The sequence below is a fragment of the Penicillium angulare genome (genome assembly GCF_028827245.1).
Source record: "Penicillium angulare strain IBT 27051 chromosome Unknown utg000005l_segment0_segment0, whole genome shotgun sequence".
In the NCBI taxonomy this organism is placed as follows: Eukaryota; Fungi; Ascomycota; class Eurotiomycetes; order Eurotiales; family Aspergillaceae; genus Penicillium; species Penicillium angulare.
Genome location: NW_026623164.1, coordinates 1,890,130 through 1,911,760, shown reverse-complemented (window position 1 = coordinate 1,911,760; position 21,631 = coordinate 1,890,130). Strand labels below are relative to the sequence as shown.

Genomic DNA, 21,631 nt, shown 5'->3' with positions numbered 1-21,631 from the left:
TATTATGAGCGCCGTTCTTGTGGCTATGAATACTGTGATCGACAGCTGTCGGCTCATACATAAAGCCAAATTAAAAAATTTGTGTAGCACCCTGGGGCGGTGGCACAGTGGTAGCGCACGTGATTGCAATCTTGGAGCACCTCCAACACCAATATCACGCGGTCGTGGGTTCGATCCCCACCTGTCCCTCTCTTTTTTTTCTTTCTTTGGTTTTGTTTTTGGACGAGAAATTTAAGAGCATATATACAGCCATCTATCGATTGCATTATCTTAAAATCAAGCATATTCTTCTGTTTGCGCACTCACAGATCGCGCCATTCGAGTGAGCCGATCAGTACGCCGGAAGCCGTGCTCAGTTCTACTCGTGAGCAAAAGTGACGAGTCAGTAACTAAGCACTAATGGAGAAATCCACTACGTAGACCAGACATAATGTCCATATATGATAATAAAGAGAAATGCAAACAATTCCAATCAAAGTAAATCAATTATTTTCAAATGCAAAACTACCCTCTAGGTAGATATTCTCTATAAACCATAAATTACCACATCTTACCCCAGCCCAGCCCAACCCAGCCCATCTTCCAAAAGAGCGACAATAAGAAAAATCTAAAAAGCACCAAGGTCCAGCCTTAGCATCCCAGTCTAACAATCAAGTCTATACCTCTGCATCCATCCGTAGGTCATCAGGTCCAGCCTTTGAATCAACCTAGTAAGCACCAACAGCCTCGTTAATAGCATCAACGAGGGAGTTCAACTCCGACTCAAGGGTACCACCGCAGACAGGAGCACTGTCAATGATAGGGTTGATATAGCCCTAAAAAATCCAAATATTAGTATAAATCTTTTTTTTCTCTTATTCATTTCATTGTACGCGAATATGAAATCAATAAAAACTCACATTAGTAGCCGAAGCAAGTCCACTAATCGCGCCCTCGACGGCGCTAAGCCAGATTGTATCAGAGAGAACAGTGCGCTTGCTGCTTAGAGTTGAGACAAGAGTCTTATCCTCCTTAATGAACTGTACAGTACAGTATGTTAGTTCGTGTACGTGCTAAAAGCTAGTTAACTAGGAAGGAAGGGTTTACCGAGCTGGCAGCGTCACAGATATCCTCTTGGTTTTGGCGAGTCAAAGTGCTGTCGCATGGTAGACTAAGTCCGGTGATAAGAATAGTCAAAATGTCACTTGCGAAGCCGGCGATGATAGCCTAGATAATTATTATTAGATGTGTCTTTTCCATACTTACTCCATGAACCGTTTTGTTTTTGTTTTTGTTTTTTGTTTTTTTTTTAAAAAAAGAGAGAGAGAGAGAGAGAGAAGAACAAGAGACAAAACTTACGTTGGCAAGAGCAACTGGGTCCTCTTTTCCAGCGAGAGCGCTATTCAGATCAGTTACTTGGCTTGTTAGACCGTTTAGTGCTGAGACGGCGACACTGGCACAACTCGTTTGGGTAGAGGGAACTGGGCTGGCGATGGCCGAGACGGCGAAGAGAGCGGTGATGATGGAGAGCTTGAATTGCATTTTGATTGAGGATATGTTGGTAGGTAAGTAGAAGAAAGACTGGATTGAGGGGGAAGACTGTTTGAAGGGAAGACTGATGGAGTAGACTGCTGCTGGTTGAACAGGTTACTTTGGAAATGGTTCTGGTTTTATTTATACCTTGATATCGGCAAGGCCTCCCGTTGAAATGAGAAGCTCATGGCCCCAGGGGAAAAATTCTAGATCAAGACCTCGTCTGCTCTGAAACAGTGGCAATAGTTAATATTACCCAATTCGAGCCTATTAAGATTGGCCCCATTGTACCTGGACCCTGGATTAGGTGGGGGTGGGCTGAAAATAGCTATGAACTTGACTAGCGGAGTGGTATTTTGAGATAGCTGCTTGCAAATGACGGTTGAAACAAAGTGTGCATGGCCCGGAGTTCTCAAGGGTATTGGTCTTATTGTTGGGAGTTCGTTGCGTTGTTGCAGGCTTTGGACTTTTTGTGTGGGTTGGATGGTGTTCGTGGTGCCCCGATTCTACGCCCCCAACTTGAATCATGCATTTGCGATCCTGATGTAACCTTAGCTGGGCTTTGAGAGGTCTGGCATATTGTTATGGTTGTTTCGGTCGGGGGATCAGATTATAGTGCTTACTGTAGGAATATGATGGACCCTATTTGGGAACGAAATACGGGCACTAGTTGTCGTGCAAAAAGGCGAGCGAATGTCAACGACGAAATGATCTATGCTTGAAGTAATTTATTTAGCCATAATGCACTCATATTGTTATTGAAACAGGATGCTGGGAAAGCTTTGTAGACTTCAGTATGGTCTTTTCATCATTGAAGCAAAGGACCTCTAGGGATATCAAGGACAAGAATTTTGGATAAATAGATATAATATTTCTCTGGTAAGATGCAAATGGAAAAAAAAACGAAATAAGTAAAAGAATCGCTTTTAGATTGACCACTGTCTCAATCGACACTATTATCATGTCGTAGCTAACTGCATTGGTGAAAATAAGCAGGCCAATCTGTGGTCTCCGGCCAGCCGTTGATTTCTGCTCCATTATCTCTCCTCAAACGGATTGCGGAATTCTTCCTCTTCCATCTGTTCTCGGGGTATCAGGATTTTATTCTCAATAAGCCAGGCTTCAAGCTTCTTGTGATCGTTACGGGCACGATCAGAAATGGTCGGAAGGGCATTGTAAGCTCTCAAGGCCATTCTCGGGTCCTTCTTTTGGCGGAACACCTCGGGATCGTCGAGTGGGGACTGAAACCATCTGTCATCGAAAGGAATACCGGTCTTCGAACGATTATCAAGTTTCATCTTCTTCCACTGTTTTGGACTTTTGGGTTCAATCAGTGGGGACTGCAACTGTTCGTTGTAGGAATGCATGCGGGTTCTCATATGGTTCTCGATATTCGCCATAATATAACTTTATGCAATATTTTTCTGTTCTTGTGGGCTTTGGGTCGATAAAAGGGGGACTGAGACCACTCGTTGTAGAGAGGCATGATGGTCTCGGATAACTCTCGATATTCGCAATAATACGAGCTTGTGCACTCTCGTTGGAATTGAAATCGTTCTTTATAAATCCAGAGGATTCGATTGTCAGTTTGCCTACGGAAGACAGATCCTGTCACATCATTTAGCCCTAGGCCATTTGTATAGAACAAGAGAGAAACATACCGACGAAGTATCACTCGAAAGACTTAGATTCTGGATCCTGATCTCTTGTTGGATCCATGGCGCCCGAACATTTTCTGCGTCCCCTAATAATTTGTTAAACGAAAGGCTATGGTATTTGTGTAGGACGAATGAACACTGACGGGTAGAACATTGGGTGGGCCTGGAAAATGCGCATCCCCCACAAGCTCCCTTGAAGAAAGCCTCCCCATTCACAATCAGAACCTTGCAGAAATTAAATAATCCCAGGTCACTCGAACACCGAGAGCAAGCTTCACCGGGCGGGGTTTCCCTTCCAGCTTGCTGAACGTAGGCTGCACGGGCTTGCCCGGCATTGGTGATGTGATTGGTCTGGCCGTGTTTACAATCCACGTCGCAAAGCGGTTTTGCGACAAGCATCCTCATATCCATATCAGTATCGCCTAAGATAGGGTTTCCATTGTCATCGAGACGGTAAGCTTCGGGTGAGCCTGTGAGCGATTCGATGGGTTAGCTATCTCCAAAGTTGTTTAATACTAGTTCAAGAAATGATACTCACCGGTGCTACTGTCGTCATCATCATCGTAGTGCTTCCTTTTGCCGCGCAAGCTGGTGCGATGAGAGGTGAACAAGTCAGATCAAAGGATATGAAAACACGGCATGCCGACAAAGATCTTACCCATCTTGGTGGTATGCCGCGAAATGTGAGAGGACTTGGGATTTGCGTCGATGAAGATGACGCGTCTAAGGCTGAGTGGAGTATGGAGAAGTAGACCAAAGATATATGAGGTGGAGAGAGAGTGGTGGGGATGGGAGAAAGAGAAAGAGAAGGAGGTGAGGGGAATAATACTTGGAGTGAGAGAAGGTTCCAAGGTGGGAAAGAGGGTTCAACTCAAGTGTACTATGTATAGAGGCAAGTTCCAAAATTGCATTCAAATGAGAAAGTATAGTGATGATTCATGTAAATATACAAGGTAAACTCAATGTATAATAGTCTATTGCTTCATAATCTGTCGTCAAACTGGTCTCATATCTCAGCGTTATCCACCATGTCCCATCGTTGCTGAAGCGTCTGATATGGTCTTCTCATCGGCCAGACATGCATCTCCTTTGTACGGTTAATGATATCAACCAATGCTTCTCGCTCCCGCGGATCTGTAAAATATTCACCGTACATAGTGATAGCAATGACAGCATTGAGAAGTGCAGATTGGACCCGAGGATGGTTTAGACCCATTCCACATATATTCAACACGATCGATCGTACTTGAGCTTCTAATTTGCGATGAGCAGCACGAGTTGCGTTTCTTGTAATTATTAGCCGACGTTTCATTGATGATCTTTGCTTGCCGGTTGGAATATTGGAAGAAAGACTTACTCTAGATGTGGATTCTCGGCAGTGAGAATCATTTGGGCTAAACGGAAGTGTTGGATGGCTGTCACTTGGACATCGAAGCTGTACCATATCGTAGGAAATATTTCTCCTTTCTTCCGGTCGGGCTCGAGATCGAGAATAGGGTCAAACACGCCGACTGAGTCTTGGGTAAGCTGTTGCTCTGTGTGCTTGAGCTGTGCTGTTTGGGTTCATTAGCATGCATCCTGATTGAAAATCGAGAGGATATCCTACCCCATTCCTCAGGTTGCTTCTGGCCCCAGCGCCACCTAGCCACTTGACTAGCAAATACAATCATATTGTTTGCCACTGAAGCGCTTTGCCAGAAATCAACGTCAAATCTCAAATGAGGAACAGTCTCTCTCGTTAGAGCGTAGTATGTTTCTTGGCGGACGGTGATCCAGTATGCTGCAGTCGCCAGCGACTGATCCATAGGAGAAGCAACCATGGAATCTATGATCGTTTGTGTAATGGCCAAGAAGTTCACTCGTCCTTCAACGAAGTATTCGCCGTCGAGAGAGTTCTCGTCTAGCTCCTCTTCCATCTCTTCATATTGGCGGAGTATCACAGTAGCCGCCATTATGTTCTCTTGGTGTTCAGGATCTTGTATTTCAGGGAACTGGATAAGATCGGGGATGCACTTCAGCATGTATTCGAGGGCACTTGATTTGGTTACATGTGGTAGTGATTGTCCGCAGTAAACAAGGCCGTGGGAAGTCTTGTATTTTGGGAGACGACCGAGATGAAGGGCTGCCACTGCACAGATGGCATTTCGGAGGGTAGCACAATGTTTTGCACGGCGGGGAACTACCAGCTGGAAATGTCGAAAGTCATCGCAATGATCGAACTGGAAAATTTAGCATATTGTGACTGAGTGGAGCTAAGAGTCATCTCTTACCCATGGTGAGAGTTCTTCGGTGAAATATTTCACTAAGCAGGATTCCTGGACGGTTCCGTATGGAGTGAGAGCGGGCGGGTTTGTAGCGGTTGGAAGCGTGTCAATTTCGGAGAAATGTCTTTTTGTGCCGGAATGACTGCCATGTGATGCCGTGGAGATGTGTGTGTGCAAGTTGCTGGTTAGTGAAGAATGCGGGGAAGATGCAATGGGGAAGGGAGAATATTGATCGGGCGGGCGTTCATGCTGAGCTATCCCATTGAATAGAGCCGTTGTTCCGGGACTAGTATCTGTAGTATCATTCTGTAGTACTGATACTGTATTGGTATTATCAGAGGGAGAATCTGCGAGATGCTCCGTTCTCGGTTGCCTGGGTGGTGAGGCGTCATTCATGGAGTTGTCGCCTGCATCATCCCAAATCGGCGGGGCTGGGGACATGGGGGACGGGCTTGACTCTGACGGCCGCTTCGGCGGTCTCCATCTCTTTGGCTTGCTATTAACCCATGTCTGTGCTTGATGGAAGTTTGATTCTAGATTGGCCGTTGAGCCGTGCCGAAAGATAGCCTTTTTTTGTACAGGTCGGCACTCAAGACCTTTCCCTTCGCATCTTTGGCAAATCGGCCTTCGTTTATCACCTGCAAATAGACGGGGCCTTGATTAGAATTCATTCCAATGCAAGGGATCTAGCAAATCTTACATTTTTGGTGACTTTCTGTTCTCGCCGTTAGTACCTGTTCCTCTTGAAAGTTTACGCGGCAGAATATACTTACCTCGGCAATTTAAGCAAGGCGCTTTGGCCAATTGAGAGCTGCTCGACATTTCTAATGCAGCTGTCTAGTATATGACAAGGAAGAATGTCTGCAGTTGATGCACTTGACGGCGCAGTAGTAAAATGTCATTGCGCAAGTGGTGCGGCGAGTGTTTCCTTAACAGGCAAGTCTTTAGTGGGGACTTACCCCGCATGGCAATCTCGCTAATCTCCGGACTGGGCAACACTCGCCGCGACCGCAGTCATGTTGGGATATTCATCTACCAACACTTGAAGTACCATTTAAACTACGTTTGTCTCTTCCAATGTTTCAAGGTTAATGACCTTGATTTTTACAGTCTAGTTATTCTGGATTGATACATCATCTCATATGAAGTGTATAGTGGGCTCTGATCTTGCCAAAGACAGCCAATTTACCCATACAGCAGAGAAAATTCAGTATTCACTTCGCTAGAACGATTTCTTTCTTTATTTGTGGTTAAATAAAAAAATATATTAAGTTAATAACTGCCTATTGAATTTGAGATTAATCTTCTAGGGCTACCTATAACCAGTCTACATGGCAAAAACCTCATTTGTATGTCCACGTGAGCCTAGGGCGGTAAGTAACAGCAGGTACTAGAGTGCACAAGTATGCAGAAAGAAGGATGCACAAGCAAGCGGAGGCCACGCGCGTTAATCTAGTCGGTGCCTGAAAAATAGGGTAATCATGCCTGATCGACCACATGGGGCAGATTGACTTCGCCCCATGGCCCCCTGGGGACTCGATCGAAAATCGAAATCGAAATTCAAAAGTCCTTGAACTTTCATGTAACCATAAACAACCCATAGGAAGCCATGGTTTCCAAATTACTTCTACAAACTTCCGCTTCTCAAGTCATCACACTACCTGATGGTCGAGAAATCGGCTATGCAACATACGGGCCTCCACCATCATCTGAAATCCCCACAATAGTTTATTGTCATGGTTTTCCAGGTTCCCGCTTTGAAGCCGCTTTCATCGAGAACAAAGGGATTGCTGTCCACACAGTCGCTATTGATCGACCGGGCATGGGATTATCCACCTTTCAGCCATCTAGACGAATTATTGACTGGCCTGCCGACGTGCTAGCTGTCCTTGATCACCTGAACATCTCTCAATTTTATGTAATAGGCGACTCTGGAGGGTCTGCCTATGCACTAGCATGCGCGAAAGAAATTCCACCGCACAGATTACTACGAACAAGTGTGGTGGCTGGATTATATCCACTTACACTTGGAACTCAGGGCATGTCTATACCTGCTAAAGTGTTGATGACTGCGGCGAACTGGCTTCCTTCGTCTGTGATGGCGAAGTTATTGGGTTGGGAGTTTGGAACCGTCGTTTGGAATGAGGATCAGGAGGCTGCTGAGGAGAAATTCATGAAAGTCATGGAAGGGAAAGCCAAGGAAGATGTCAAATGCCTAGATGATTTGGAGTTTAGGTACATTGTGATTGAAAGCATGAAAGAGGCTTTCAAACAGGGAAGTCAAGGGCCTGCGTGGGATTTGGGTCTATATGGGGACTGGGGCTTTAAGCTGAAGGAACTCAACGGAAAGCGAATTGATCTGTGGCATGGCAAGAAAGATGTGAATGCGCCGTTTTTGATGGCTGAGAAGGCGGCTGCTGTGCTGGAAGGTTGTGACTTCCACGGCTTGGAAGAAGAGTCACATCTGAGTCTGCCTTATAATTGTATAGACAGTATTTTAGAAAACTTGGTACAGCAATGAAATTGACTCCCGCCGCTCTTCCCTCGAATGACATTGGAAGGAAAAATGATATTTGGCTGTGCATGTTTGTAGAGCACATAAAACTTGAAGATCGCTAGTGATGGCTTCCAGATATTTCGATAGTTTAATATCTGAAGCTAGGGGGCCATGCACAAAGAACGAAGAAAGTAAAACTTTGAATAGAGAATGCAATAGCTCGCGGTTCTTTCAAAACTTAGAATATAATCTTCGGTTTCATCTAATAAAACACTCATTGTCTTCGACTTTTTATGCCACCCTTGTCTGTTTCAAAATTTGTATTTCATTTTTAATGCTCTATTGTAGTCATTGTTCTTTTCTGGTCAGTCTATTTCGGTCTCTTTGTTAACACAATGCCATCCTCGAACTCGACTTGCTACTCGGTATAAAAGGTCTCTTGAAGACTAAAATAATGGGTGTGATTCAAGACTTCGATGGCCCTAGCTCTATAGACCATTTAATCTGCTATACCTTCTTCAATTATCTAGCCTGCCTCAAAAACGTACGACCTTTCCATTCCAATATGGCCTCTTCTTTCAATAATAATTGGGAAGCAAAGGGCGAAATGTTCCAGAAATCCATGGAAAGCGCCAAGTATAATGGAAAGATAATCAGAAAAGCTAGACTAACCATTACTGACCTGATTGAAGATGACTGGTCCATTATCGATAACAGGCAGCATCTTACAAACGCGGAATGCCATTGGATTCAATCCCTCGATCTGCCGCCAAATTTCGATCACAAAGGTAAATCACCTTATCGAAATGTCATATATCTCCGACAAAGCTTTCCAGCAATGACACTGACGGGAAGAACCGGACCAGGCGTTATTTTCGTCGAGGTTATCAACCGAATGGCAGGTAATGATTTCTATATCAGTGATTTGATGAAGCTAGTATATGAGCAGAACTTCCCTCTTAACGGTCTTAAGCACATTTTTGCAGTGAGTGTGAAGAATACTGATACTACTGACTGCTATCAGAAAATTTGTCAGAAACATGGGATTGATTTCAGGGCAATGGGGGAAAGAACTTGGAATCTGGGGTCGAGTGAGTTTAAAGCGTTGCTTGGGTGTGGAATCGGTAAGGCGATGGCGTCGTTCGTACTTTGTGCCTTTGGACAAGGTGTGAAGCGTATTTCGCGAATTGTGATCTGGCGTGATAGACAGGATCTCAATATGCGCTTTGATATTGAGAATGTTTAGCTTTGATTATGTATACTTGTAGCATATGTTTTGTTTTGCAATATTTCCAGTTGTCTGATACTCAATGTCCTTTGTTTGAGTTCAACTGCATTGTTAATAAAATCAATTGTCTGCGTTAGCTGATCCGAATCTCTGTTTATAGATACTCTAAAAATTCCGCACATGGGTTATCCTCAAGGGTTTGATAAAGCATCGCTGACAACCTTCAAATATTTAAAAGCTGGCTAAGTAAATAATCATATGGTATATTTTAGTTATTCATGAATGCTGGTGAAAGGTACTTTACATTAGTATTATGTTGTATGCACCTCCAACGAACGGCCTAGGCGACCTTTCCCGGAACTCGGGAGCACGACGCCAGTATTCAATTTATTGAGAGAAATCCATATTTAATTATAGTGAAACTCAATGTGTCTAAGCTGTGCACCATGTATAACGGGTATTTGCAGAGCAAGAAAAGTCCTCAAGTACTGTCTCTTCATCGCATAGGATCAGAGCACGTCATGTGGCATGGGATTGCGAAACATCTTGCCCGCATCGGCGTAAGATTGCTGACAAACGTCTATCCCATAACTTCGAATGTTGGAAGCAAACAAATAATTTAATCAATCCATTCAAGAAACCTTTTACAAGATTCTACTAGGGACACTAAACATGGCAAAAATAAAGTCAGTCGCCATAATCGGGGCTGGAGCTTCAGGTAACTTTCTCAGTCAGCACATGGATCACGCTCTAGGCCAACCTTGACTCAAATAAAATTATAGGCGCAGTTGCAGCATCGGCCCTCGCAGCGGAGAATGTATTTGATAAAATTCGAGTATTTGAAAGAAGAGAGACAGCAGGAGGAACATGGTAATTGGCTCTGGACAACGCTGCATACTTTGTTCAAATTTCTAAGATGAAACTATTTGATCAGGATGTATGATCCAGACCCCGGTCTGCCACTTCCACTTTCACCGGGGAATCTTCCACCTGTTGTAGATCCTTCATCGAAGATACCACACTCGCTCCCAGCGCTGACCTCACCATGTGGAAGGGAGAGATATGAGCGTACCCCCATATATGACAATCTCACGTCCGTTTCACCTGTTTCATTTTGTGTCTCCTACGTTCAGCCAATCTGAATCTGACTCAATTCGGTTAACAATTTGAATAGGACTAATGTACCCGATATCGCTATGTCTTATTCTGATCTTCCGTTTGCGTACGGGCCTTTCGTTCCCCACTGGGTCCCAAAGCAGTATATTGAGAATTATTTTTCTGCTCATCACACTGATCAATATCTTGTCACAAATACCACAGTGGAAGATGTCTCCAAGGTGGAGGGGAAAAACCCACATGATGCGCCGCGGTGGTCGTTGACCCTGAGACGGTTCAACGCCGTCAAAAAACAGGATGAATGGTGGAGAGAGAATTTCGACGCGGTAATAATCGCAAATGGCCATTATTCTGTACCTTATGTAAGTTTCCAGATCTTTCTTCCTTCGTGGTGATATATACTCGAAACTCACTAGATCTCGTGCGATCAAATAGATCCCAAAAGTTGATGGACTCGAACAATATATCGCTAAATACCCAGGGCGCGTAATGCACTCCAAGCAATTCCGATCGGCGACGGATTTTGCTCAGCAGAAAGTGCTTATCATTGGAAACTCTTCATCTGGACAAGATTTGATTACAGCGATTCCCGAAGAAGCTGCTCATCCTGTTTATCAGTCGCGTCGATCACCCGGTCGATGGGACGGTGACACGCCGCCTTCAGGCGTGGAATGGAAGCCTGTCATCTCAAAATATGATTCGTCGGGGACAATACTTTTCTCAGATGGGTCGACTTTGTCCGAAGATGAAGTGGACAAAGTCATATATTGCACTGGGTATAAGCCATCGTTCCCATTCTGGAATGTGCAGCAGAATGGGCGACAGATCTACGATTACCGCCAAGACCGTCTTATTGGCAGTTATCTGCATACTTTCTTCGAAGAAATACCCAATGTTGCAGTCATTGGACTCCCAAGAGTGTTGACTTTTCGATCGATGGAGTACCAAGCGATCGCGGTTGCGCGAGTCTGGTCTGGTCGCAGATCATTACCTTCTTCGGATAAACAAAAACAATGGGAAGCAAATCGCGCTGAATTCACGAAGCAACAAAGACGCAAGTTTCATGATATTCCTTGGGATAATGGGGAAACTTATGAGTACCTTCAGGGTTTGTTTGATATTGCTGGGCTTCCTGAGTTAGATGGTGATGGGAGATATCCGCCTGTTCTTGATGCTAGAACACGATGGGCTATTCAAAATCTCAAAAAATATCCGGAGCCGAAGCAGGACGAGGAAAAAGATGGATTTGTGGTTGTGCGTTCTCTAGAAACTAAGGATAGTCTTCACTTTATCTAAGACCGGATCACGTTATCTACTTCAAGTTTTATCTGCAATGCATCATGAAACACAATGATGTTCTATATTATTCCTTGGTAACCAGTAGCAAGTACATACGACCACAGGGTGTGGAGAACAGGCCTTCCCGTCCGCTCAGCCGTACTTAAGCCACATACTAAACGCAGTCAATTCTCGAAGAGCCCTGAGTCTGAAAGCGGCGTTACAATTTGCCTTAGGGTGAGTATGGGTGATATAGGTGAGATTCTGGTGACTCGGGGTGAGAGGAGGGTAAGAAGATATACTCAGTTATAGGATATCAAGATAAGCAGGGGCTTATATGATTTGTTTATTATACAAAAGGGGTTTGGGAGTGAGTATTTAAGAGAAAAACCAGATTCGGGTGGAACCGTAGTACTAGGCAGAGTAGATAGTAGCAAGGTGCAAAGCGTAGAAGAGTATCTCAATTTTGTCAAGAGACTAAAGCTTACTCCCTCCAACATAGGAGGTCGTAGATAATATTATACACAAGGGGCCGGAGTGATTCCTGTCATAATGACACGAAGATCCGGGGTCCATCATCCGTGATTATCCCTACACTTCGGGGACCTGTAAGGTCAACTGGTCATCCTTCGACACATCCTTAGAGAGGAGTGGTCATCTTTTCGACAATCACCCCTCTGTGACCCTCAAAGCCATAGCGATTCGGTATTGTTCCACAAAGCAATGGAACAGCAATGGATTAAGGGATCTTCCTTGACAGTGGGATAATGATAGGCTATATCGCCTTAGTTGGACATATATCACTAAGTCCATTTCATTGTTATGGGGGGAAAAGTCTGGAATAAGAGCAGTAAATATACGTAAAAAGACTGTATAATGCGTGCAGAAGAGAGAAAGAAAGAGAGAGAGAGAGCAAAGAGATATCTACACAAATATGATCATATGACCCAATATCTCCACCAATTGTTTATGATCTAAAGTACCCAATATTGGAACAAGTGTACATACGCTTGTGTAAGGCCTTGGGATAGTACGTGAATTTATGAAGACAGTATAACATTGGCATACACCGCTGACACCAGGCTATTACTGTTCTTATATATGATAGCAGGATAGAGTCTACAATGGAGCACTTCATAAAGCAGTAGATTAATTCTGATACTAGCAAAAGAGACGGGCGAAGGAATAAGAAGAGGATAGCAAGCAAAGAAGGGAGCTATCTAGTCTGCTCCGGATCAGCTGACCACTACCCGCATCCCCAACAGTAGGTACGTTGACCTAATTTAGCAAATAATCAAAGAGTAAAGCTTTCTCTGGAAGCAATCCCAGCGGCGAATTTCCAAACATTATTCACCATCGAAGTATTCATCTGAAGAGCTCTCGCCTCCAGAGAAATCGTGCCAGATATACTCATCATCGATTGAGTCGAACTCAAGGGGCTCATCCGAGTCATTTGCAGCCTCTTTCAGCCTCTGATAATGTATTCTCCTGTCCAAATTTCGTCTAAGAGAAGACTCAGCCGGGATGAGTGACTCGGCAGATTGTTGAGCTCGATCGGATTGCGTGGATGGCTCTTGCGGTTGTGTCGATGGCACAATCATGGCCTCCTTCAATACATAAACCAATAAACTGAAGGCTTTTTTTAGATCCGTCTGAGAATCGAGTGTTGAGGTGACAAACTAGATTGCATTAGAACAAGCACCTTCAATCAAGAGACACTTATTGAATAAGCATACCGAGGAGTCATCATCTAGTCTAACAAAGTGAAAGACTCGCGAGTCTGTTGCAACCCCATACAACGGACAATTTTCCTTGTTTGCATTTTTGCGATGGTGATAAATAAAACCTTCGACCAAGTTAGCTTAAAAGCAGTCCAGCATGATAAGTGGTACAGCATACTCACCCAAATATCCTAGTACTTCCAAAATTCCCTTTTCGGACGCCCTGAACCTCTGATTTTGGGCCACGATAACATTCGAAGCGGCTTCATCTTCGTCTCCGTACCACAGGGCGTAAGATGGGTATCCTGATAACTTGACGGCATCGCCCTTGTATTTAACGGGCCCGAATGACCATCTAGGCTCATGCGTGATCTCCAGCAGTCTTCCATCTTCAGAACGTGATTCCACTGCTACATTGAACGCCAATAGAAGGAAGTTATTCATCCTCCAGCGCATTTTCGCTTCTGCGCTTGTTTCATTCCTCAAAGCACCGTCAGTCATAGCGAGACTTTTGACTAAATAAAGTCAGCGAGGTTCCTGTCTCCGATTTCCCTTGCTTACCCAACATCTCCGGCACGGGAACAGCAGGAAAAGAATTCAAACCCTGATCGTTCTTGGCAGGCGAGAGGGACAGTATATGCTCGACTTCAAAGGAATTCAACGACGATAGACGAATGGAAGGGACTTCCTCATCACCATCGTACTCGCGCATCAGTTGATAATATTGGCGAAATGAACACTTGCCCTGGGCCTTGCAGAGTTCATTTATGGCGTAGCTCAGGTCCATTGCTGTTGAAGGATTTTTGGAAGTTTCCAATACCACTCTCAAGATACTTTGAGTTGACTAAAAATGAATGACTCAAAGGAGCTGATACAGAGGCGGCGCTGAACCAGCGGAGCAGCTGACCTCGTGACCTGGGCAGTTGAGACTTATGTCAGAACCTAATAGCAAGTTTCTGTAGTGGTTGTAGCTATACCCAATGTCACCTGCCCAAGCGGATTTGCCTATTGACATCAGCCCAATACATCATTCAGATATAGGATTGAAAAAAAAGCCTACTGCTAGAGTTTCTTATGTAACTTGAGCGGATCCAGATAGTCTTTTGCGCCACATCCGTATTGCCAATTGCAGGATCAGCCTTGATCTCTGCCGCATCCCGACAGGCTGACGTGTGGAAACCTTCCCTTTTTGGTGAGCGGCCACAGATAAACCTTCCGAGGGACGAAATGTTGCCAGCGGACACCTCTGAGGACCGTGCGCAGAATTTGGTCTGAACCTCATTTCCCCGTCTTTTCTTTTTTCTCAGCAGACTCATAGAATTGAATCCGTTGTCAAAATGTTCTTTTCCATCCTAGTTTCATCAAATCTTTGTTGCCCCAGTAACTAAGGATAGAAAACGGGCTGTTTGGCCGAGTTCTTCGAGTCCTGCAGCCTACCGCGGAGCGAAGCGCCGGGTGGGTCAGTAGTGACGGGTGATTTTGACCTATCGCAGGTTTGTTCGTCGATCCTTTTGTGGAACCTGGATTCGGCCCGCTCACCTTCCAGTAGACCATCAATCAATATGGAAGATGCCAAAGAGGTCGTTGCCAAGCATCGCCGGAATGGCTACAAACAATTAAAATGCGTTGTGCGAAAATTCCTCGGGAATAATATTGACCGCCGTCAGCTGCAAGAAGCGACGGATCAGATTGACGCCTCGGAAATCAAGTTTCCGACGGTTGCTATCACCACGTTGAGTGTGGAGGACGTTCAACGATCCCTCCAGCTTGAACTAGATGTCGAGGACGCCGAGATGCAAGGCGTGCAGCCGCTCCCCCTCCCTCCCCACCTCGGTATACAATCCAAGACATGGATTAGAAGGGAAATGTAGCTAATTGAATACAGTGAGCATCCTTGGCCTAATCGAAAAGGCCATTGGTAACTCGAAGATCAACGAGGCCAGCGCACTCTGGGTTGTAGATGCCGTCATCCTTCATGCGTATGAGGCGGCAACCACTGACATCAAAAATGCACAGCTTTTAAGTGTGCAATGTGAACGGGCCTACCAATTCGGCCCAGTGATGCTGAACCGCAAAAAGGTCATCTTGAGTGGCCGACCAGACTACAGTGTCTGGTACGGAGAGAGTGAGGCTTTGTGCCTCAATGTTTTGATTGTTGAGGCAAAGGGGCCGCCCAAGGCGACAAACCCGATTGCCCAACTGCTCGGGTACATGGGTACGTATCTCAATATCTACATTGGTTCCTTTTTTTTTTTTTTTTTTTTTTTTTTTTTTTCAAAAACAGCTAATTAGTAAAGGCTGCATTCACCGTGCCCGCAAGTCAGAGGGCAAGCGCAACTGTGGGGTGTATGGACTGGCCTCCACCGGCGAAACTTGGACTTTCCTGAAAATCAGCAACGACTCCAAGGTAAGTTCAAGCCATATCAGCCAAGACCTGCACTCATATATGTGTTAGTGGACAGAACACCCGGTTGCGGGCCGTCATGGCCATCTGGAGAAGCCATTTGGCTTGCTTGTATGGATGTTGAAGAGGGCTGCTGCTCTCTCCTCTTCCCATTCCAAAGAGACCTCCGCTGAAACGGATGATGAGGCGGGCCCGTGCCCAATGGATCTTGGATCAGCTGAGTGAGAAAGGGGCAGTGTACCCCCAGTGTACCCCCCGTCGAGCTTAGCTTGACCTAGGCTCGACATTAGCTTTACCACTATGAATTATTTATAGTATTACAATTAACGAACCGTTGCCGCTGGAGGCAGCCCGCAAAGTGATTATAGTCCTGTGAGGTCAACGATATGCTGTTGACTGTACATCACTGGGGAAGGCGAACCTATGTAGACTGGTTCCATTTCGAGTATGAAAAAAAAACTCCCCCCCGAGCGAAGAGAGAAAGCACCAGCAGGACCCTAGGCCCAAAGGCCAACTATATCAATGATAAGTTACATCGACAATCTCAGTTGCGCCATCATCGCGAGGATCTGGTCGACCTCGGCCCGTTTGTTCTCGGCAGCCCCTGTTGGCATTAGCTCCTGGATTAATGAGATCATCTGGGGAGCATTCTCCTGGGCGATTGCGGTTCTGGGGGCCGCCAACTGAGTCTAGTCAATGTGGATACGTACTTGGAGCTGTCTTAAAGCCTCCGGTTTCTGGTCCAGGGCCGCCTTTGTGGCCTCTCGCTCCACGCCCACAATGAGAGAACACCCCCCCCCCCCGAGGATGTTGATGACCGGCCTCTCCGATGACCGGGGGTGGCTTGCTCACCGACAGGCGGTTGATAGAAGTCGCAGCGCTTCTTATTCCCGTTCCACTGGCAATTTGCACACGCTGTGACGGTACGGGTGATGTCGTGGAACCGTACGCAGTGGGCCCAAGGGCCATTCCTCTTGAGGCATCTTTTGCACTCTTGCTCTGCCACACTGCCAACTACCTGCATCAAGATTAACTCGGCGTTGGCGGCACTGGTCGAGACCCGCTCATCCAGTTTCTTTCCGGTATACTGGGTTGATGACCGCTGGGCAGGCTCACGTCGGGAGGGGGCCTCAATAAGTAGCTCCAGGGCCTGCGTTTTGACAAAACCGCCCGTCCTCGTGACTTGCCAGGGGAGCTGTTTGGCGTGAGCCGCCCACTCACCCGGTGGGAGTTCCTCATCACCGGCTGGTGCTTGAGGCACAGTCAATGGTGTGCCGACGGTTTGGTGGCTCGACAACTCGGCGGGCGAGCTTGTATCATATCAGTTATCAAACAGTATATTCATATCTCTCAGGAGGAATACTCACTAGTTCTCTAGCTCTGGCGCCCGTACCTGTGCGCGATGTTGAATTGGCTGCGTGCCGGTAACAGTGAGTGGCTGCGCGCCAGTAAAAGGAGGCCGCGGCGTGTATGGAGGAGGGGCTGCGTGTTTGGTGGGGTGTTTTGATCCATATTGACGGTTGGTAAACTTGAAGCGAGATAGAAAAGTGGTTCAGACTGAAGCGAGATATAAAGGGTGGAGAGGAAAGAGAAGATGAGAGAAGTAGAGCTTGGAAAGGGACGAAGACAAAACAATCAAGTAACAAGTTCCTCCTTGACTCTTGAATGTGCAAACACAAAATCTCAGAACAATGGAGCCCTCACTCAATTCATGCCCCCCACCGCTAGTCGTAGAAGATCAAGATCAACCTGCATATTGGGCGCAAAGTGCCCTCCAAACCCCATGGAGTCGTGGGCGACATTATCGTCAACAGCCGGGCACCCTACTCAACGCACTCCAAAGCCACAAACTTCGCCGTGAACCAGTCATACGCAGTCCAAGGCAGGGAGACGACCTTTACTACACCATCGGCACCAAGACCGCCAATATCGAAGCCTTGCTGGTACAATCGACAGGGAAGAAAATAGCCGTCGACGCAGAATGCGAATCTTGTCAAAAGTCGCAGGGGCCCCTTGCGAGGGATTCAGTCCGGGCAGTTCTTCGCGGGCATGATGAGCGGATCCTCGAGCTTCAAGCTATGAAAGTTGCCTTGCAAGACATCAACAAGGAAGCTCAATTCGGTTTGGCGTCATAAGCCTTACATCTCTAATCACCATCTCTAATCACGGGCTAGATCATAATAGCGACCTTCAGTCGCATATTACGTATACAGGGTTATACCGGAGCATAACGCTAGTCTAGCTCTATCGTCGAACAAAAAAATGGTATTTTGACCAGCAGATACTGTTTACCTCTAGATAGACGAGGCAAATCATGAATTTGATAAATTGCTTCTAATCGTGGTAACATGCAGATGCCAAGATTTCGGGTGTTTCAGGTGGAGAGATATAGCCCAATAACAATCTACCCTGATCAGCCAAGGGGATCAGTGCACAAGTCGCGCAACTTTGGGTGATTCTCGCACTGATTCTCACCCCATCTATAGCACACTCACCCTTGTCACCCCCGGTCGCGCGACGCTAAAGCGGCGCTCACCCTAAACTCACCCGGGCGACACCCACCGAACTATTGACTGCACATAAGCCACACGCCGGTCAGTTAGTAGTATGGTAGGTGACCACATACGAATCCTGACTGTTGTATGTTTTTGTTTTTGCTTTTTGGTCTTGTTATCTTTTCTTTCGTTAAGAAAATCGCCCTATAAGAGGAGTCATGCACAGGAATCTCACTTTTCATCAAGACCAAATAAATTGCTATCTTGGTAATCAACAATAGTAATTTCAATATAGAAGTCTCTTTTTATTTTAGCTTGATGAATACATATTGTATATAGTGGGAAAAGCCGTGGTCTGTACGGTCGCGGAGATATTATCTCCTTTTGGTTATTACAATAGAATATAGCTGCGTGCTAGGAATAGCTTCGAATAACACACTTCTTACACTCTTTTACAGTCTGTTGCTACTATATAGTAAACTCCGTGTAGACTAGGAAATGATATAGGATGTTTTTGTGGGTGTTTTTCTGTGCACTTTCGATCCTGTAAGAAAGTGTCCATTTGAATAGTCGCAAGTGTGTCCTGGTGGCAAATTGCACGAAAATATACAATTTGCTGAGTGTGGTTGCACAATGAATAATGAACCCACTTTCCTTTGAAATATTACTACTGATTGGGAGCCACGGGAGGTGGATGGAGAGGTGCTATATGATAGAGAGTCGGCGAGGCAGGAAACTTTGAAGGAAGCATGGCTATATGTGTGAGGACCGAGCCCTGTGTAACATCAATGACGCTTCCTGGACGTCATACTTCGAATTAATTCCCTGATATGAGAATCGACCGTAACTAATATTCCGCTATGTGGCTCATTACCTGCTACTTGTAGTCCCAAAACCTGCTGAGACTTGAAGTGAATTATGTACAGCGTTGTGATCGTCTTTCTGATGATCATACGTGTCCAGTCAAGATTCCCAATGCATACACATCCTATGGGTCTAAAGACTAATCGATGCAAAGAAGATCGACCTCTGGCCCTAAACAGTGAAATATCTTCCAAGGTTGTATTGCCGATGAAATTCGACACAGCATACAGCGTTCCCTAATCCACTCACATGCATCAATCAATACAGAAGCAGTCATATCCACCAATGCACCAGACCGTAACTGGATGCGAATTAAAGTTGATGGCTTGCTATGATCGGCGACCAGGTATGAGCAATAAGTCATGTAATTCAAACAGTGCCCGTTCTCAACCAGCACCAAGTAGTAGTATTTTGAAGTTTATTTACTAACAATTGTAGTCCAGTATACTGGCGGTCACAATATATAAAGACCAATCCTTTCACTAGGTAGGTATTTTGCCCTATTCCACAGCATACTAGTAAATGAAGAGCATTTAATTGACCGCGCCATGCAGACTCAAATTCAATCTCCAAAAACTTCAGAGCACCTCCTGTCATGGGAGCTGTTCCAGCATCATTACGAAGATGGCCCACGTTTCGACGAGCTGGAACGTTCATATCTCAGAGCTAGGGCCATTGGCCGGCTGCATGGTTAGTGATCTGACCTAATTAAAGGCCGTTTGTCTAACGAAATCAGCACTAACGCTTGAGGATGTGCTCCATTTGAAAACTAAATTCTGGGATGTACATAGAGACAAGATCATTGTGCGAGACACCACTGCACAGATATTGGTCACCATCCAATATAATTTGGTAGCCGGCACAGTCGCACCTTTTGCTCTGGAACGACCGGACCTGCAGCCACTGATGAAGGAGATCCTGAATTTTGATATCTCGTGCGTCCCAATTACAAGACTGCTTGCCTATTCAGCTAATCAAATCTTAGATCGCCATTCATGTTGAACGAAGTGGGTCATGGTTGTGATGCTAGAAATATCGAGACAACTGCAACTAGACAGCCTGATGGAAGTTTCATCCTAGACACACCTACACCCGAAGCGAGGAAGTATGGATCCACGTCCGTATAAAATATGAAGTAATACTGACTTTGGTTAGGTTCATGCCCCCATCTATGCCAATTGCCGGAGTCCGACGTATAGCTCTTGTCTTCGCACGTTTGATAGTGGATGAGGAGGATCGTGGCATCAGGCCATTTATAGTCCCCCTCAATGACGGAAAGCAGATGAACAAAGGTGTTCAGTCGTGGTATGTGTTACCTCGAGCCTCGCACTATCACACTGGAGCTGACAGTGTTTCTATATAGGCTTCTTCCCTCAATCACCGGAGGCAAGATGCTAGACCATGCCCTGACTTCCTTCGACCATGTTGGTCTGCCAGCCAATTCAATGCTCGGGGACTTCGGAAAACCTGCCAATCTGCGTGTACAGTATTTAGCAGCCATTCATCGGCTAGGTCATGGGGCACTGGCATTGAGCCTCTGGGTGATCCCATTTCTCAAATGTGCCGTTTACTGTGTAGGCAAATATAGCCAGCGTCGAACCGTCCAGGAGGGTGCAGGAGGAAAACGCGTACCCATAATTTCCTTCAGGACGCAACAACTTCCAATTTTACACTGCCTGGCACAGATTGCGGTCATGGACGCATTCGCTGACTGGGCAACGGATCAGCATAGCAACAATACAGCTCTCCACCCTGGGACGAAGCATGGCTTGGCGGTGATCCTCAAAGCCGTATTTCTCCATGATGGACAGGCGAGTCTGGCAAATCTAATTGAGAGAAGTGGTGCCCAGGGAATGTATCCGCATAACCAAATGGCGGCATTTGAGGTGAGTTAAATTATCACAATAAGTTACACTAAGATCATCTAACCAACAACATAGGCCTTGACCCGAGCTACCGGTATCGCGGAGGGTGAGATTTTGGTTTTATCTATTCGTGCGTATCCTCATTCTCGTAACCTCGACAAAACGTGTTACTGATTTCCATAGGCCTTGCCACCGAGGTCTTACTCGGTCGATACACCATTCCTGAACCCATCCAGCCTGGGTGTCTGCTAGCTCAGCATGAGAATGGAATTATATCCGACCTAGCTGAAGCTAAAATGAAAATTTCCGACCACCGTAATGATGATTATAATCGACAAATCCTCCCACATCTTCGGCCAATGGTTGTGGCCATCGGACAGCGCATGGCGTACGAGGCTGCCCTCAATGCTGGAGTAGACAAGGATCTCCTGGCGCTATACGAGGCTGGTGCTGTAAAGTCGGACTCTGTCTGGTACTCAGAGAACCTTGGTATCGGAAGAGCAGACCAATCCCGAACAGAGTGTCATGCACTTGATGCTGTTCTACCCCGTCTTGATGAGCATCTGGAGAGGCTGGAAATTGAACCATATTGTACTGCTCCGATGCTATCTCCTGACAGGTGGCATGGAATTGTCAACGCTGTTCCTACCCTGACAGGAAATTCAGAGGCCAGGTTTACGGGAGCTGAAAGGATGACTTCTAAGCTCTAGTGTCTTACAGTATAGCCAT

General features: G+C 45.8%; 10 protein-coding genes across 10 annotated transcripts; 6 read left to right on the top strand and 4 right to left on the bottom strand.

Moving 5' to 3' along the window:
* Positions 1–707: 707 nt before the first annotated feature.
* On the bottom strand, positions 708–1,521 carry N7478_008060 (uncharacterized protein; the record flags this gene model as incomplete). Its single annotated transcript, XM_056924274.1, has 4 exons — positions 708–815; positions 900–1,019; positions 1,087–1,206; positions 1,339–1,521. 4 exons carry the CDS (start codon positions 1,519–1,521, stop codon positions 708–710), a joined length of 531 nt encoding a protein of 176 aa, XP_056777000.1.
* Positions 1,522–2,549: 1,028 nt separating this feature from the next.
* N7478_008059 (uncharacterized protein) lies at positions 2,550–5,875 on the bottom strand (the record flags this gene model as incomplete). Its single annotated transcript, XM_056924273.1, has 7 exons — positions 2,550–2,858; positions 3,174–3,256; positions 3,314–3,640; positions 3,709–3,758; positions 4,528–4,723; positions 4,777–5,389; positions 5,441–5,875. The coding sequence occupies 7 exons, from the start codon at positions 5,873–5,875 to the stop codon at positions 2,550–2,552; spliced, it is 2,013 nt and encodes a 670-aa protein (XP_056776999.1).
* Positions 5,876–7,043: 1,168 nt separating this feature from the next.
* Positions 7,044–7,955, top strand: N7478_008058 (alpha/beta fold hydrolase; the record flags this gene model as incomplete). The annotated part of the gene is made up of 1 exon (XM_056924272.1): positions 7,044–7,955. One exon carries the CDS (start codon positions 7,044–7,046, stop codon positions 7,953–7,955), a length of 912 nt encoding a protein of 303 aa, XP_056776998.1.
* A 541-nt stretch (positions 7,956–8,496) lies between these two features.
* N7478_008057 (uncharacterized protein) lies at positions 8,497–9,177 on the top strand (the record flags this gene model as incomplete). Its single annotated transcript, XM_056924271.1, has 2 exons — positions 8,497–8,719; positions 8,768–9,177. The coding sequence occupies 2 exons, from the start codon at positions 8,497–8,499 to the stop codon at positions 9,175–9,177; spliced, it is 633 nt and encodes a 210-aa protein (XP_056776997.1).
* A 1,178-nt stretch (positions 9,178–10,355) lies between these two features.
* Positions 10,356–11,571, top strand: N7478_008056 (uncharacterized protein; the record flags this gene model as incomplete). Its single annotated transcript, XM_056924270.1, has 2 exons — positions 10,356–10,637; positions 10,711–11,571. 2 exons carry the CDS (start codon positions 10,356–10,358, stop codon positions 11,569–11,571), a joined length of 1,143 nt encoding a protein of 380 aa, XP_056776996.1.
* Positions 11,572–12,899: 1,328 nt separating this feature from the next.
* N7478_008055 (uncharacterized protein) lies at positions 12,900–14,061 on the bottom strand (the record flags this gene model as incomplete). The annotated part of the gene is made up of 4 exons (XM_056924269.1): positions 12,900–13,232; positions 13,290–13,399; positions 13,457–13,789; positions 13,836–14,061. 4 exons carry the CDS (start codon positions 14,059–14,061, stop codon positions 12,900–12,902), a joined length of 1,002 nt encoding a protein of 333 aa, XP_056776995.1.
* Positions 14,062–14,836: 775 nt separating this feature from the next.
* Positions 14,837–15,903, top strand: N7478_008054 (uncharacterized protein; the record flags this gene model as incomplete). The annotated part of the gene is made up of 4 exons (XM_056924268.1): positions 14,837–15,107; positions 15,160–15,489; positions 15,572–15,681; positions 15,730–15,903. 4 exons carry the CDS (start codon positions 14,837–14,839, stop codon positions 15,901–15,903), a joined length of 885 nt encoding a protein of 294 aa, XP_056776994.1.
* Positions 15,904–16,208: 305 nt separating this feature from the next.
* On the bottom strand, positions 16,209–17,190 carry N7478_008053 (DUF3716 domain-containing protein; the record flags this gene model as incomplete). The annotated part of the gene is made up of 3 exons (XM_056924267.1): positions 16,209–16,282; positions 16,531–16,988; positions 17,072–17,190. 3 exons carry the CDS (start codon positions 17,188–17,190, stop codon positions 16,209–16,211), a joined length of 651 nt encoding a protein of 216 aa, XP_056776993.1.
* A 179-nt stretch (positions 17,191–17,369) lies between these two features.
* On the top strand, positions 17,370–17,813 carry N7478_008052 (uncharacterized protein; the record flags this gene model as incomplete). Its single annotated transcript, XM_056924266.1, has 1 exon — positions 17,370–17,813. One exon carries the CDS (start codon positions 17,370–17,372, stop codon positions 17,811–17,813), a length of 444 nt encoding a protein of 147 aa, XP_056776992.1.
* A 1,772-nt stretch (positions 17,814–19,585) lies between these two features.
* Positions 19,586–21,612, top strand: N7478_008051 (putative acyl-CoA oxidase; the record flags this gene model as incomplete). The annotated part of the gene is made up of 7 exons (XM_056924265.1): positions 19,586–19,727; positions 19,774–19,972; positions 20,023–20,142; positions 20,193–20,342; positions 20,401–20,923; positions 20,978–21,032; positions 21,086–21,612. The coding sequence occupies 7 exons, from the start codon at positions 19,586–19,588 to the stop codon at positions 21,610–21,612; spliced, it is 1,716 nt and encodes a 571-aa protein (XP_056776991.1).
* Positions 21,613–21,631: the final 19 nt, after the last annotated feature.